The 15,841-nt window shown below is 44.3% G+C and overlaps 2 protein-coding genes across 3 annotated transcripts in view; both read right to left on the bottom strand.

Annotated features, from left to right (window-relative positions):
* LOC115836974 (zinc finger protein 433-like) overlaps window positions 1–6,330 on the bottom strand; it is a 21,500-nt gene extending 15,170 nt beyond the window's left edge. Inside the window, exon 1 of the mRNA XM_030820767.1 lies at window positions 6,081–6,330. Coding sequence (XP_030676627.1) covers window positions 6,081–6,204 — 124 coding nt within the window. The 5' untranslated portion in view covers window positions 6,205–6,330. The remainder of the gene's footprint in view (window positions 1–6,080) is intronic.
* ZNF433 (zinc finger protein 433) overlaps window positions 5,886–15,841 on the bottom strand; it is a 23,185-nt gene continuing 13,229 nt past the window's right edge. Inside the window, exons 2-4 of one of the 2 annotated variants that reach the window (XM_030820757.1) lie at window positions 9,575–9,701; window positions 9,281–9,341; window positions 5,886–7,658 (exon numbers count right to left, since the gene is read on the bottom strand). In XM_030820757.1, coding sequence (XP_030676617.1) covers window positions 6,338–7,658; window positions 9,281–9,341; window positions 9,575–9,701 — 1,509 coding nt within the window. In that variant the 3' untranslated portion in view covers window positions 5,886–6,337. Of the gene's footprint in view, window positions 7,659–9,280; window positions 9,342–9,574; window positions 10,260–15,841 lie in introns of those variants that run through there. The other variant, XM_030820756.1, reaches the window with a different exon arrangement.

Here is a 15,841-nt window from a genome sequence, read left to right as displayed (position 1 = left end):
TTGAGACCAGCCTGGCCAGTATGGGGAAACCCCATCTCTACTAAAAATGTAAAAATTAGCCGGGCATGGTGGTACTCACCTGTAATCCCAGCTACTTGGGAGACTGAGGCACAAGAATTGCTTAAACCCGGGAGGCAGAGGTTGTAGTGAGCTGAGCATGCCACTGCGCTCCAGCCTGGGCAACAGAGTGAGACCTTGTATTAAAAAAAAAAAAAAAATTGCACATAGGGTCAGGCATGGTGGCTCATGCCTGTAATCCCAGCACTTTGGGAGGCAGAGGCAGGTGGATCACTTGAACCTGGGAGGCGTCCTGGAGGTCAGGAGTTCGAGGCCAGCTTGGCCAACATGGTGAAACCCTGTCTCTGCTAAAAATATAAAAATTAGCCAGGCATCATGGCACATGCCTGTAATCCTAGCTACTCTGGAGGCTGAGGCAAGAGAATCACTTGAACCTGGGAGGCGGAGGTTGCAGTGAGCCGAGATCACGCCACTGTTTCTTGCTTTAAAAGAAGAGTAAAGACAAGAGTGTTGGACCAGTTTTGCAGTTCTGTAGTATCATTTCTTATAAAAAACAAAACAACAATAATTTATCAAAATTGGCATATAAAGCCTGACAACATTCTAATAAAGGCACAAATTTCTTTTTAATACTTGTTTCAGGCTCTTTAATCTCTTTATAAGTTAACTAATCTATTTTCTTCAAACTTCTGCATTAGTTCTTTAAAATCACAACAGTTAGCAAGCTGACTTTTTTAATGTGCTCAATACAAATACTTGTGAACTTTTAATATGTTGAGTGCTTTCATTGTGATAACTGGATCTCCATTTGATATTTTCATTTGTATAACTCATTTGCAGTCTGAAAATTTTTAGTGCCAGTCCCTGAACATATCATTGAAAGTTAATTTTCTTTGCATTTTAAAATATCTGGATTATGAAGAAAAACTGATGAAAATAAATTAAAACTGAATTACCTTAAAAAAAAAAAAAAAAAAAAAAAGACCAGGCGTGGTGGCTCACACTTGTAATCCCAGCACTTTGGGAGACTGAGGCAGGTGGATCACCTGAGGTCAGGAGTTCGAGACCAGCCTGACCAACATGGTGAAACCCCGTCTCTACTAAAAATATAAAAGTAGCCAGGCATGGTAGCGCGCACCTGTAATCCCAGCTACTTGGGAGGCTGAGGCAGGAGAATCGCTTGACCCTGGGAGGTGGAGGTTCCAGTGAGCCGAGATCATGCCACTGCACTGCAGCTGGGCAACGAGAGTGAAACTCTCTCTCAAAAAAAAAGAATGTCACTTTCTGACAGGCCCAGGAGCCTCAAGTTATCTCGGGACCTTGACAGGAGAAAAATTCACTCAACTCATACAGATATTTGCAGGCATAGATAAGTCTGTGGCTGGGCTTCAAGGCTTTAAAAAGTACAATCTGAGATTCCTTAGCGAGCAAAGTTTCAGCAAAGCCAATTTTTAAAAAGAGTTTAGTCTCAGAACTAGGAAATTGACTAAAAAAGATATGGGAGAAGATATTTAAATTTGCCCTTTTCTGTCTATCCCAATCTAACAACCTCTGACCCAAATCTCTCGCTTCTAATGACCCCATGTCTGATTGGTTCTCAGAGCTGCTTTTTTTTTTTTTTTTTTTAAGATTGAGTTTTGCTCTTGTTGCCCAGGCTGGACTGGAGTACAATGGTGCGGTCTCGGCTCACTGCAACCTCCACCTCCTGGGTTCAAGCGATTCTCCTGCCTCAGCTTCCTGAGTAGCTCCAATTACAGGCACCTGCCACCACACCCAGCTAGTTTTTTTGTATTTTTAGTAGAGACGGGGTTTTATTATGTTGGCTAGGCTGGTCTCGAACTCCTGACCTCAGGTGATCCACCCACCTTAGTCTCCCAAAGTGCTGGGATTACAGGCATGAGCCACCATGCCTGGCTGGTTCTCAGAGCTTTTTACCTGTATCCCTCAGAGCTTAAGATCAATTCTACAAAGGCTTCTGAAGCTAAGACTTTCACTCTTTATCCTGGGACTCATTATTTACCTTATAGTTCACTGTTCTGTGCTAAAACTATAGTATGCTGTTCGCATAAATATTAATGCTGTACTAAAACTATAGATGAGAATACTAATGTCTTTGTCATGCAAGCCTTCGAACCCCAACCCAGCCTATGTGAGCATGCTCAGATGGCTGCAAAGTGGTTCCACTCCTCACACTTTGGGGTAAGCACCTACCCCCACTACATCCCCTGTCAGCAGGAAGAAGTTAAAGTGGTCTTCATCCTTTTTCCATCCTTATAGCCCACACCTTAAGAATAAGGTGTTATGCAGTGGCTCACGCCTGTAATCCCAGCACTTTGGGAGGCCGAGGCGGGCGGATCACGAGGTCAGGAGATCGAGACCATCCTGGCTAACACGGTGAAACCCTGTCTCTACTAAAAATACAAAAAATTAGCCGGGCGAGGTGGCAGGGCGCCTGTAGTCCCAGCTACAAGGGAGGCTGAGGCAGGAGAATGGCATGAACCCCAGGGGGCGGAGCCTGCAGTGAGCCGAGATCATGCCACTGCACTCCAGCCTGGGTGAAAGAGCGGGACTCCATCTCAAAAAAAAAAAAAAAAAAAAAAAGAATGAGGTGTTATGAAACCCAAAGGGAGAGATTGAAACTACCTTTACAAAAATTATAAATGAGACAGTTAGTACAGCGAAAAGAGATCCGACCTGACTCCATCTTACTTTTTTTTTTTTTTTTGAGATGGAGTCTTACTCTGTCGCCAGGGCTGGAGTGCAGTGGTATGATCTCAGCTCACTGCAACCTCCACCTCCCAAGTTCAAGAGATTCTCCTGCCTCAGCCTCCCGAGTAGCTGAGATTACAGGCACCTGCCACTACGCCCAGCTAATTTTTTGTATTTTTAGTAGAGGCGGGGTTTCACCATGTTGGCCAGGCTGGTCTCGAACTCCTGACCTCGTGATTCGCCCGCCTCAGCCTCCTAAAGTGCTGGGATTACAGGCGTGAGCCATCGCACCCGGCCGGCTCCATCTTGCTTCTACCTTCCAAGCTGTCCTTGTTCATTCCTGGGCATAGGCCAAACTAACCTTGGGAGGGAATTTAGCTTATAGTTTAACTCTGAAATGAAATTGAAAATAGCCCTTCCCCCTCTGCCCCCCCCCAAAAATTTTGCTCTTGGACCGTTGGCATATTTCTGAATGCTATCAGGTCCCAGTGTAATCCCAGCACTTTGTGAGGCCTAGCCACAAAGATCGCATTAGCTTAGGAGTTCCAAACCAGTTTAGGCAACATAGGGAGTCCTCATCTCTACAAAAAAAAAAATTAAAATTAGCCAGGAGTGGTGAATACCTGTAGTCCCAGATACTGGGGAGGTTGAGGTGAGAGGATCGCTTGAGCCCAGGAGTTGGAGGCTACAGTGAGCCATGATGGCACCACTGTACTCCAGCCTGGGCAACAGAGTGAGATCTTTTCTCAAACACACAACAAACAAAGCATAACATTTTTTTATTTTTTATTTTTTTTGAGACAGAGTTTCACTCTTTTTGCCCAGGCTGGAATGCAATCGTGCGATCTTGGCTCACTGCAACCTCCACCTCCTGGATTCAAGTGTTTCTCCTGCCTCGGCCGCGTGAGTAGCTGGGATTACATGTGCACGCCACCACACCTGGCTAATTTGGTATTTTTAGTAGAGACGAGGTTTCACCATGTTGGCCAGGCTGGTCTCAAACTTCTGACCTCAGGTGATCCACCTGCCTCAGCCTCCCCAAGCACTTTGATTACAGGCATGATCCACCTTGCCTTCGGGGAGGCCAGGATTTGAACATTTATCTTCCTGGTCCTTCTTGCCTGGAGCTCTGCAATAAAAGCCTTTCTTTCTAGCCCATCAAACCTCTGTAAATATCTAGTTTTCCCGGGCAGCATGAATGGACCCCAGTTCTGTTCTACAGTCTTTTTTTTTTTTTTTTTTTTTTGAGATGGAGTCTTGCTTAGTCACCCAGGCTGGAGTGAAATGATGCAATCACAGCTAACTGCAACCTCCACCTCCTGGGTTCAAGGAATTCTTGTGCCTCATCCTCCCGAGTAGCTGAGGCTACAGGTGTCCGCCACTATGCCCAGCTAATTTTTTTTGTATTTTTAATAGAGACGGGGTTTCACCATGTTGCCCAGGCTGCCTCCTGAGCTCAGGCAATCCACCCAGGTTGGCCTCTCAGTGTGCTAAGATTACAGGCATGAGCCAACTGCACCTGACCCACATTTCTTTATAATAGTGAATTTCTTTATAATTGTGAATTCCAGTATGCTTTGGAGAAAAGGGTTTTTTGTTTGTTTGTTTTGAGAAGGAGTCTCGCTCTGTCGCCCAGGCTGGAGCGCAGTTGCGTGATCTTGGTTCACTGCAAGCTCCGCATCCCAGGTTCATGCCATTCTCCTGCCTCAGCCTCCCGAATAGCTGGGACTACAGGTGCCCGCCACCATGCCTGGCTAATTTTTTTGTATTTTTTTAGTAGAGACGGGGTTTCACCGTGTTAGCCAGCATGGTCTTGATCTCATGACCTGGTGATTCGACCGTCTCGGCCTCCCAAAGTGTTGGGATTACAGGCGTGAGCCACCGTGCCCACCCCGGAAAAGGGTCTTAAAATGTATCTTCCCTTGCTGCAGAAGCTATTTTGAAGTGCCATATTTTTCATTAAGCATTAAGTAGAGAACATCAGGATAATTAGTAGGATCATCAGTATTACATGAAACATTAGATTGCTGAATGAATTGCATAATTTAACTAGAAGCACCTTATTCTCAAGTGGAAAAGTTGTTTGGAGAATTTAATCATCTGTTATTTGTTCATAAATATTCCCCCAAGGGCTCTGACCTCTCCTTCCAGTGTGAGCCTAATTCCTAAAACTGAATATATTTGCTGCTGCCTGTTTCACAAACACACATGGATGGGTCAGATGTGTCTCCTTTTCCTCAACCTTATATGAAGGAAGGAGCATCTGAGCACAGCACAGAAATGATCCAAACCAAACTACTGTAAAGTGTAAAGAGAGCAGCATGGCTTTTCCAAACAGGACAGCATCACAAACCCTCCCAAGGATACAAGGAGAGCAGTTAGAACAGAAGGAAAGGCGACCTGAAGACTGTTAGGACTGGTGAAAATGATTCATTGAAAATCTAAGAAAGAACTCTTGTCTTTGGAGCCCTGTGCCCATTTCTCTGGAGTGTGTGTTTTCCTGAATGGCCATTCCCAGCTTTTCACTTGAATAAACTCTTCACAACTCAGTCCTACATTTTTGCATGACGTGAGGTTGACAGGACACACACCCAATACCCATGGACTGTATGCTCCCTGCCACCACCTTCCTTGTCCCTCCTGGCTTACGCAAATGTCCAGGATCCAACCCTTCACTCTGAATCCCCCTAACTCCCTGACTGGACCCAGTCATGCTGGATCCCTCAGCAGACCCATACAACTTAGAAACTCTCTGCCCTGTCCCCCAAACCTGGCTTGACTCTCATGCCCTCCCCCAGGCACCTTTACCCTCAGCTTGAACTGGCCTCAGCCATGACTTGAACTTTACCCTGTGTTCCTTCATGCTCCCTCCCCAGTCCACACAAGGATGCCCCTCCACACCTACCTCCCTCAGGTGCCACCGCCCCCAGCAGTCCTGGACCTAAGGACATCACCATGTCTCTGGCATTGCATCCGGGGAGCCCTCACCTTTTCCCACCTCTCCCTGGCCTTTAAACTCATTGCTGCTGTGGGACCCAGATGACCATTTTGTTCCAGTAGCCCCCTGCCCACCCATTCTCCCTCTGTGACTTCTCTGCCCTGCCCAGCAGATGCCATTGTATCCCAGCCACGATTTCTCAACTGTCATTACCACCAACTGGAAGTCTTTTTATTTATTTAATTTTTATAATAGAGTCTCACCATGTTGCCCAGGCTGGTCTTGAACTCCTGGGCTTAAGCAGTCCTCCCACCTCAGCCTCCTAAAGCCTGGGGTTATGGGGTGCCTATGCAGTGAGTCCTTCCATGCACTTGAAGTTGTGAAGAACATCTAAAGACTTTACCACATTGCTTACATTTATAGGGTTTCTCTCCAGTGTGAGTCCTTCCATGCCTTCGAAGGTTTGAGGGACATCCAAAAGCTTTCCCACATTGCTTACATTTGTACGGTGTCTCTCCAGTGTGAGTCCTTCCATGCATTTGAAGTCGCGAGGCACATCCAAAAGACTTCCCACATTGCTTACATGCATAGGGTTTCTCTCCAGTGTGAGTCCTTCCATGATATCGAAAGGAACTCAAACAACTGAAGGATCTGCCACACTGCTTGCATTCATTAGGTTTTCCCTCCAGTGTGAGTCCTTTCATGTCTATGAAATAAACTGGGCAAACTGAATGCTTTCCCACAACCCTTACATTCATATGGCTTCTCTTCTCTGTGCATCCTTTCATGTATTTGAAAGAAAGAGAAAGTACTAAATGGTTTTCCACATTCCTTACATGCATAGGGTTTCTCTCCCGTGTGAGTCCTACCATGCGCTTGAAGGATTGAGGCAGATCTGAAGGCTTTCCCACATTGCTTACACTCATAAGGTTTCTCTCCAGTGTGAGTCCTTTCATGATATCGGAAGGAACTGGAAGAATTAAAGGCTTTACCACATTGGTTGCATTTATAGGGTTTCTCTCCAGTGTGAGTTTTTTCATGTGTTTGAAGTGACCTGGGAGAATAAAAGGCTTTCCTACATATCTTACATTTATGAGATGTCTCTCCAGTGTGCATTCCCAGGTGGTTTTGAAAGCTGGTAAGATAAGATAATACTTTCCCACAATGTTTACATTCATAGGGTTTTTTCCTAGAGTGGGTTCTTTGATGTCTACGAGCAGAACTGGGACACTTGAATGCTTTTCCACATTCCTTACATTCATATGGCTTCTCCCCCGTGTGAGTTCTTTCATGTATTTGAAAAGAATGGGAAGAGCTGAGGGCTTTCCCACACTGTTTACATTCATATGGCTTCTCCCCAGTGTGAGTTCTTTTATGAGCATGAAGGCGTGTGGAACTACAGAATGCTTTCCCACACTCATTACATTTATAAGGCTTCTCCCCAGTGTGAGTTCTTTCATGTACTCGAAGGCTACTAGAATGACTAAAGGCTTTACCACACTGTTTACATTCATATGGTTTCTCTCCAGTGTGAGTTCGTTTGTGGATAAGATACAAACTGAGAAACATCAAGGCTTTCCCACAAAATTTACACTTATAAGGTCCATCTCCACTGTGCATTATCCTGTGTCTTTGAAGGCTTGAATGGGAAATAAATGTTTTTCTGCATTCCTCACAAACATAGAGTTTCCTTCCACTATGAGCCCTTTCATGTGTCTGAACAGAGGAGAGACAGTTGAAAGGTTTTTTACAGTATTTACATTTATGTGGTTTCTGTCCATATTCTTGATACTCATATGCTTTGTGTCCATTGTCATCTCTGATGTGCCTATTAAGAGATGAATGAGCACTGCCTGCTTCTCCATACACACCGCTTTCGCATGATTTTACTCCAGTAGTTGTTTTCTTCTTCAGCATGTCATCTGGAACCTGGGTCAAAATTTCTCCATGCTGATGACCTTCTTTACTTTCAAAGAGTCTCTCTCCCACAATTCTGTGAACAATGAGAAGTACATTATAATGGGTTTGCTTATCAGTGATTTTATATTCATTCACAAGTATTGTACTTGCATTTTTTCGAGATAGAGTCTCAATCGCTTGCCCAGGCTGGAGTGTAGTGGTGCGATCTTGGCTCACTGCAACTTCTGCCTCCTGAGTTCAAACAATTTTCCTGCCTCAGCCTCCTAAGTAGCTGGGACTATAGGTGCACACCACCACACCCAGCTAATTTTTTGTATTTTAGTAGAGACGGGGTTTCACCATGTTGCCCAACATGGTCTTGAACTCCTGAGCTCAAGTGATCCACCCACCTCAGCCTCCCAAAGTGCTGAGATTACCCTAATTTTTGTATTTTTAGTAGAGACAGGGTTTCACCATGTTGGCCAGACTGGTCTTGAACTCTTGACCTCTGGTGATCCACCTGCCTCGGCTTCCCAAAATGCTGGGATTACAGGCGTGAGCCACTGTGCCTGGCCTGCACTTCCATTTTTAACATCATCCAGGAAACTGTAGGCTTTCTGCCCTGTCTGAATTGTTTGAATATGAATGGACCACAAGCTCTACAAGATGGCCCAGCCATATCTATTATCAGAAAAGATGATAGAAGGCTTCTGAATACTGTTTTTTGTTTTGTTTTTTTGAGATAGAGACTCATTCTGTCACCTAGGCTGGAATGCAGTGGGGCAAACTCGGCTCACTGCAACCTCCCCCTCCTGGGTTCAAGCGATTCTCCTGCCTCAGCCTCCAGGGTAGCTGGGATAACAGGTGTCCACCACGATGCCTGGCTAATTTTTATATTTTTAGTAGAGATGGGGTTTCACTATGTTGGCCAGGCTGCTCTTGAACTCCTGACCTCAAGTGATCTGCCCTCCTCGGCCTTCCAAAGTGCTGGGATTACAGGCGTGAGCCACCGCGCCTGGCCTCTCTGAATACTATTTTAAAGTAAACTATTTTACAAATACTAAATATCTGTTTTTTTTTTTTTTTTTTTTTTTTTTTTTTGAGATGGAGTCTTGCTCTGTTGCCCAGGCTGGAGTGCAGTGGCACAATCTCGGCTCACTGCAAGCTCCGCCTCCCGGGTTCACGCCATTCTCCTGCCTCAGCCTCCTGTGTAGCTGGGACTACAGGCGCTCGCCATCACGCCCGGCTAATTTTTTGTATTTTTAGTAGAGACGGGGTTTCACCATGTTAGCCAGGATGGTCTCGATCTCCTGACCTTGTGATCCACCCGCCTCGGCCTCCCAAAGTGCTGGGATTACAGGCTTGGGCCACTGCGCCCGGCCAAATATCTGTCTTTTTAAATTTGTTTTTGGGTCAGGGTCTCACACTTTTGCCCAGGCTGGAGTGCAGTGATGCCATCATGGCTTAGTATGGCCTTAAACTCCTGGGCTCAAGTGATCCTCCAGCCTGAACCTCCCAAAGGGCTGAAATATAGGCCTGAGCCATTGTGTCAAGCCTACATCACACTTCAATATGTGTTTAGAGGAAATTTTCTAAGAATAAATAGATTGAAATTGTGCTTATTTCTTTTGTTTCCTTTTTTTTTTTTTTTTAACATTTTCTCCCATTCTAAGATTTTCTAGAGAGACACATCTTTGTCTTGTGAGTGCAAGTTACCTTAGGTTTCTCCTTAGATTTTTGTACTCTACATATATGTTCTGGGCTTTCCATTTTTTCCCTACAACACAGAACAAGGAAAATAATCTTGAATTAGTATAAAATTATTTTAAAAATTACTTGATTCTATGTTCATGGTACACTGCAAGCATGCTTCCTTTATTTATCAAATATTCCCTGTCCACATTGTAAATCACTCAACAGCATACATGAGCTAAAAATACTTGTTCTCAGAAAAAAAAAAAAAATACTTGTTGTCTCATTTACTGAAGGAAGTAATATTATCACCCTTACCTATAGAGGCCAGGTTCTTGAAAGTTTCTTGCATCACATCTCTATAGAGATTTTTCTGGGAAGGATCCAGCAAAGCCCATTCCTCTTGGGTGAAGGTCACAGCCACATCCTCAAAGGCCACTGAATCCTGAAACATCTCACATGTATAGAGGAGGATGGATAAGACTAACAGCACTGGGAGCCTATTCTATTCCCAAGAAGTTTCCATGATGCTGTGGACTCAAAACAATTATTCCATGACCATCAGACCTCACACTCTCTGTCTATACTCAAGTTTCTTCCATAAAGTAATTCTGAGGCTACAATTGAACCATGTGGTAAAGCAACAGTAGAATAGGAAAATGTGTATTTTTGGTAAATCCAGAAAGGTGTGCTGCCGGGGCTGCCCCTAATGTTTGTTTGTAAAGTGGGAGTACAGCACCTGCCATAACAAAGTCTTCCAAAGTCCTGTGCAGAAAAAGTTAACATTAGCAGTCCTGAGGCTGCATATCCTTGAAAAAAATGCCTATCGACAAAGTTTAACCTTTGATGTTATCTAGAAAGTGAATTTTGTTCTGAGTACTGCAGCAGAAACAAAAACCAAAAAACTGGGTTTTACAAGGGGTCTTATCAGTCTAAATGATGAGTCATAAATAACTAAAACAAAAACTCATGAGCTCTACACTCATGAGCTCATGCCACTGCACTCCAGCCTGGGCAACAGAGTGAGACTCGGTCTCAAAAAAATAAAATTGGCCAGGCGTGGTGGCGCATGCCTATAATCCCAGCTACCCAGGAGGCTGAGGCAGGAGAATTGTGGGAATCCTAGAGGCAGAGGCTGCAGTAGGCCAAGATCACACCACCACACTCCAGCCTGGGTGACAGGGCAAGTCTCCATTTAAAAAAAAAAAAAAAAATTCCAGGCACCTAGTCTCAACAAAAAGGCAAATATTTATCAAACTTTTAAAAACTTTTGTGGCCAGGCATGGTGGCTCACACCTGTAACCCCACCACTTTGGAAGGCTGAGGCAGGAGGATCACCTGAGCCTAGGAGTTGGTGACCGGCCTGGCCAACATGGTGAAACACCGCCTCTACTAAAAATACAAAAATTAGCCAGGCGTGGTGGTGCGCACCTGTAATTCTGCTACTTGGGAGGCTGGGGCAGGAGAAACAGTTGAACCTAGGAGTTGGAGGTTGCAGTGAGCTGAGATCATGATACTGCACTCCAGCTTGGGCAACAGCAAGACTCCATCTCACAAAAACCACTTTTGTGCATGAGATGACACCATCAACAGAGGGAAAAGGGACTCCTTGTTCTCTGTTTAAAGGATAATAAATGGCTCAGCTTCTATGGGAACAGTAAAAAATTGAAAACTGAAACCTGAAGACATATTTGAAAGCCACTCTTCACAAAATCAAAGAGCTGGATCAATCCACATGTCCATTGATGGCTGCATGCATAATGAAAATATGCTAGGCATATATATACATTGACATATTAATCTTATAACATCTTGTGTCATGAACAATCACAAAACTTCAGGATGCTATGGTAATTGCAAAAAGCTAATCACAAAAAGAAAATTATAGTATAATTCACCTTAGATGAGTTATGTAGTGTTGTGCAACTATACACTTAAAACTGCTTAAGCTGGTAAAATTGAAGTTTATTATTTTACAATAATTAAAAATAATAATCACAGTACCAAGTTAAAAAAAAACTAATTGATATTGATTAAAAGATGGGCATAGGCCAGGTATGGTGGCTCACACCTGTAATCTTAGCACTTTGGGAGTCCGAGGTGGGTGGATGACTTGAGGTCAGGGGTTCAAGACCAGCCTGGCCAAAATGGTGAAATCCTCTCTCTACTAAAAATATAAAAATTAGCCGGGCATGATGGCACATTCCTGTAATCCCAGTTACTCAAGAGGCTGAGGCAGGAGAATCGCTTGAACCTGGGCAGCAGAGGCTGCAGTGAGCCAAGATTGTGCCACTGCACTCCAGCCAGGGCAAGACAGCAAGACTCTGTCTCAAAAAAATAAAAAAAAGCAAAAGTATTTGAATGGCATTTCTCCAATACATAGAAATCACCAATAAGTATATGAAGTGGTGCTCAACATCAGGAGTCAACAGGCATAAGTATTTCATACAGTGTAGTTTCAGGTGGTTATTGAGCACTTTCTCTCAAGAAAAGTATTCATAAAATAATAAAATTTTAAATATAGCCATTTATTAAAGTAAAAAATAGTAATTTAAGTACTGCAGCTGTTTCAAGTGTATCATGAGAAACACATAATTGAAGACATCCTTTCGAGAGAGGAGTGAGAGTTTTGTAATGTAGTGAGGAAAGCAGAAATTTAGGGATTGTCATTCCTAAGAAGAGCTGGCCGAGCACGGTTGCTCATGCCTGTAATCCCAGCACTTTGAGAAGCAGAGGTGGCCGGATCACCTGAGGTCAGGAGTTTGAGACCAGACTGACTAACATGGTGAAACCCTGTCTCTACTAAAAACACAAAAATTAGCTGGGTGTAGTGATGGGCGCCTATAATACCAGCTACTGGGGAGGCTGAGGCAGGAGAATCGCTTGAACCAGGGAGGCGGAGGTTGCTGTGAGCTGAGATTGCGCCACTGCACTCCAGCCTCGGCGACAGAGCGAGACTCTCTCAAAAACAACAACAACAACAACAACAAAACAGCACTAAGCTACAGGGGTCTTAAGGACTCCTGCTTTACTTTTTTTATTTTTCTTTTTGAGACGGAGTAGTCTCACTCTGCCACCCAGGCTGGAGAGCAGTAGTGCAATCTTGGCTCACTGCAACCTCTGCCTCCTGGGTTCAAGCAATTCTCCTGCCTCAGCTTCCCAAGTAGCGGGATTACAGGCGCCCACCACTATACCCAGCTAATTTTTTTGTATTTTTAGTAGAGATGGGGGTTTCACCATGTTGGCCAGGCTGGTCTTGAACTCCTGACCTCGTGATTCACCCACCTTGGCCTCCCAAAGTGCTGGGATTACAGCTGTGAGCCACCGCACCCAGCCAGGACTCCTTCTTTGACCAAACTTGAGCTCACAGCCCTCTTCTTGTCTAGGCTTTGGCCTTCTTCTGCAGAGCCCAGTTACAGCAAAAAGCCTTTTAAGACAGTTCACAGAGAATCCCCCCCACCAAAACTTAGTATTTCCAATCAAGTTCAATTTCCCTCACTCATGATAATTCATCAACTTTCTCTTCCCTAACTGCTGACACCTCACCAAGTTCCATCCTTTCCCTCACCTTGCCCTGTAATATAGGAGGGAGATTAAACTTAGGGAGACAGCCTATTACGTGTCGTGAGAACTGTAATATAATATACAGAACTGTAGTCTCACTCCATATTATAGTTCTCATGACACATACTACAATTGTGCAGAATAAAGCCTTCCTTGATATTTTAAACACATTTTCAGTACAATCTCTCTTTACAAGGGATAGGGACTTAGGCTGGAGACTCTGCTTCAGAAGTCTAGAATGCATAGGGGATAACAGGCTCTCTCCCTGTGGGGAGACAGCTGAGAATACGTCTCACTCACAAAACCAAAACCCCAGGACAGATTTCTCTCCTAAAGACCACTCCCTGCTGTTACCCCATAAACTTAGTAAGATAGGGGACTGTGGGTGTGCTATTTCCCAGACAGGGTACTAGGGTAGAGCTTACCTCCTGCAGTGATGATGCAGGATGCCTGGCGGTACTGGCTGCCAATTCAACCATCACAGTGTGATAGAGACCCAGGTGTTGGGAACAGTCCCCCAAATCTGGCCATAAACTGGCCCCAAAACTGGCCATAAACAAAATCTCTGCAGCACTGTGACATGTTTGTGATGGCCATGACGCCTACACTGAAGGTTGTTGGTTTACCAGAATGAGGGCAGGGAACACCTGGCCCACCCAGGGAAGAAAACAGCTTAAAGGTGTTCCTAAACCACAAACAATAGCATAAGTGATCTGTGCCTTAAGGACATGTTCCTGCTGCAGATAACTAGCCAGAGCCCATCCCTTTGTTTTGGCCCATCCCTTTGTTTACTGAAAGGAATACTTTTAGATAATCTATAATCTACAGAAACAATGCTTATCACTGGCTTGCTGTCAATAAATATGTGGGTAAATTTCTGTTCGTGGCTCTCAGCTCTGAAGGCTGTCAGCCCCGATTTGCCACTCCGCACTCTATATTTCTCTGTGTGTGTCTTTAATTCCTCTAGTGCTGCTGGGTTAGGGTCTCCACGACCAAGCTGGTCTTGGCAAGTGGTGTCCGTATGTGGGGCTTGAACCTGGGTCAAAGGGTCACCGGAGTAATGGTTGGAGAACGTGGAACTAAGCTGGAAGACACCTGAGTACTCTAAAGCAATGCCCGTAGTGAGTAAGAAGGGGAGCTCGGAAGCATCAGGGTAACAATGGGACAAGTGTGGGCTCTGGTTCATTCCATCTTGGAACCTTTTCACACTGATGATGAGGAGGAAGGAGAGTATAACGAAGTAACAGAAGAGATGACAGAGCAGGTTTGTTTGCCAGCTAAAGCTAAAGCGGCAAAGGAGGAACAGTCCATCCCTACCCTTCTGCACCCCCTCCTTATTTTGAAGACAAAGACTGGCCTGACCCACCAGATCTTTCTTTTCTGAAGGACACTGGGTGAAAAGTAATTTCCCCAACGACTGTTGGAGCAGTACCTCAAGCAACAGTTCTATTCAGAAAGGAATTCAGCAAGCTAGACAAGAGGGTGATATAGAGGCTTGGCAGTTCCATTAGGATATACCCCCCAGATCAACAGGAAAATATTATAGCTACATTTGAGCCTTTTCCTTTTAAATTTGGGAAATGCCATAAGGGGCCTGTCCCGGGCCCCATTCCAAACCAAGGCATTTCCGGCTGAGGCCATTCCCTCACCCCTGTACAATATCTATCCCCCACCACAGCCAGTAGTGCCACAGTAGATTTATGCTGCACAAAAGCTGTGAGTCTTCTGCCTGGGGAACCCCTGCAAAAAGTTCCAACAGGGGTCTGTCGACACTTGCCAGTGGGGACAATTGGATTACTTCTAGATAGATCTTGTTTAAATTTAAAAGGAGTGCAAGTACATGCAGGAGTCACTGATTCAGATTACAATGGGAAATTCAAATTGTTACAGCTACTTCTGTTCCCTGGAAAGCAGAGCCAGGAAAGCACAACTCCTGATTGTGCCATATGTGGAAATGGAGAAAAGTGAAATTAAACGAACAGGAGGATTTGGAAGCACAAATCTACAAGGCAAAGCAGCTTACTGAGTGAATCAAATTACTGATAAATGTCCTACCTGTGAAATAACTATTCAGGGAAATAAATTTAAAGGTTTGATAGATACAAGAGTGGACATTTCAATCATTTCTCCACATCACTGGCTGTCCACATGGCCAATTCAACCCACTCAATTTAACACAGTTGGAGTTGGTAAAGCCCCTGAAGTATATCAAAGTAGTTATATTTTGCATTATGAAGGGCCCGATGGACAACCTGGGACTATTCAACCAATTGCAACTTCTGTACCTATAAATTTATGGGGGAGAGATTTACTACAACAATGGGGAGCACAAGTTCTAATTCCAGAGCAATTATATAGCCCTCAAAGTCAACATATGCATGAAATGGGGTATGTCCCTGGTATGGGACTAGGAAAAAATTTGCAGGGTTTGAAGGAACTGCTCCAAGCAGAAAGACAAAGTTCCCACCAAGGTTTAGGATATCATTTTTGATGGTGGCCATTGTTAAGCCTCCAGAAACTATACCTTTAAAATTGTTAACAGATAAGCCAATTTGGATAGAACAATGGCCACGAAGTAAACAGAAACGAGGCTTTAGAGGACTTAGTTACTGAACAATTAGAAAACGGACACATAGCTCCAACATTTCCCCCTTGGAATTCTCCAGTTTTCATAATTAAGAAAAAATCGGGTAAATGGAGAATGTTAACTGACTTAAGAGCCATTAATTCAGTTATATAACCTATGGGGACATTACAGCCAGGACTGCCTTCTCCTGCAGATTCCAAAAAATTGGCCTTTAATAGTCATAGATTTAAAAGACTGTTTCTTTACTATCCCCTTAGCTGAGCAAGACTGTGAACAGTTTGCATTTACAATTCCTGCAGTAAACAACCTGCAGCGTGCTAAGCGTTTCATTGCAAAGTGTTGCCACAAGGCATGTTAAACAGTCCAACAATTTGCCAGACCTATCCATTGAAAACATTAAATGACCGGCCGGGCGCGGTGGCTCACGCCTGTAA

The sequence above is a fragment of the Nomascus leucogenys genome, chromosome 10 (genome assembly GCF_006542625.1).
Source record: "Nomascus leucogenys isolate Asia chromosome 10, Asia_NLE_v1, whole genome shotgun sequence".
In the NCBI taxonomy this organism is placed as follows: domain Eukaryota; kingdom Metazoa; phylum Chordata; class Mammalia; order Primates; family Hylobatidae; genus Nomascus; species Nomascus leucogenys.
This window is presented reverse-complemented; position numbering and strand designations above follow the sequence as displayed.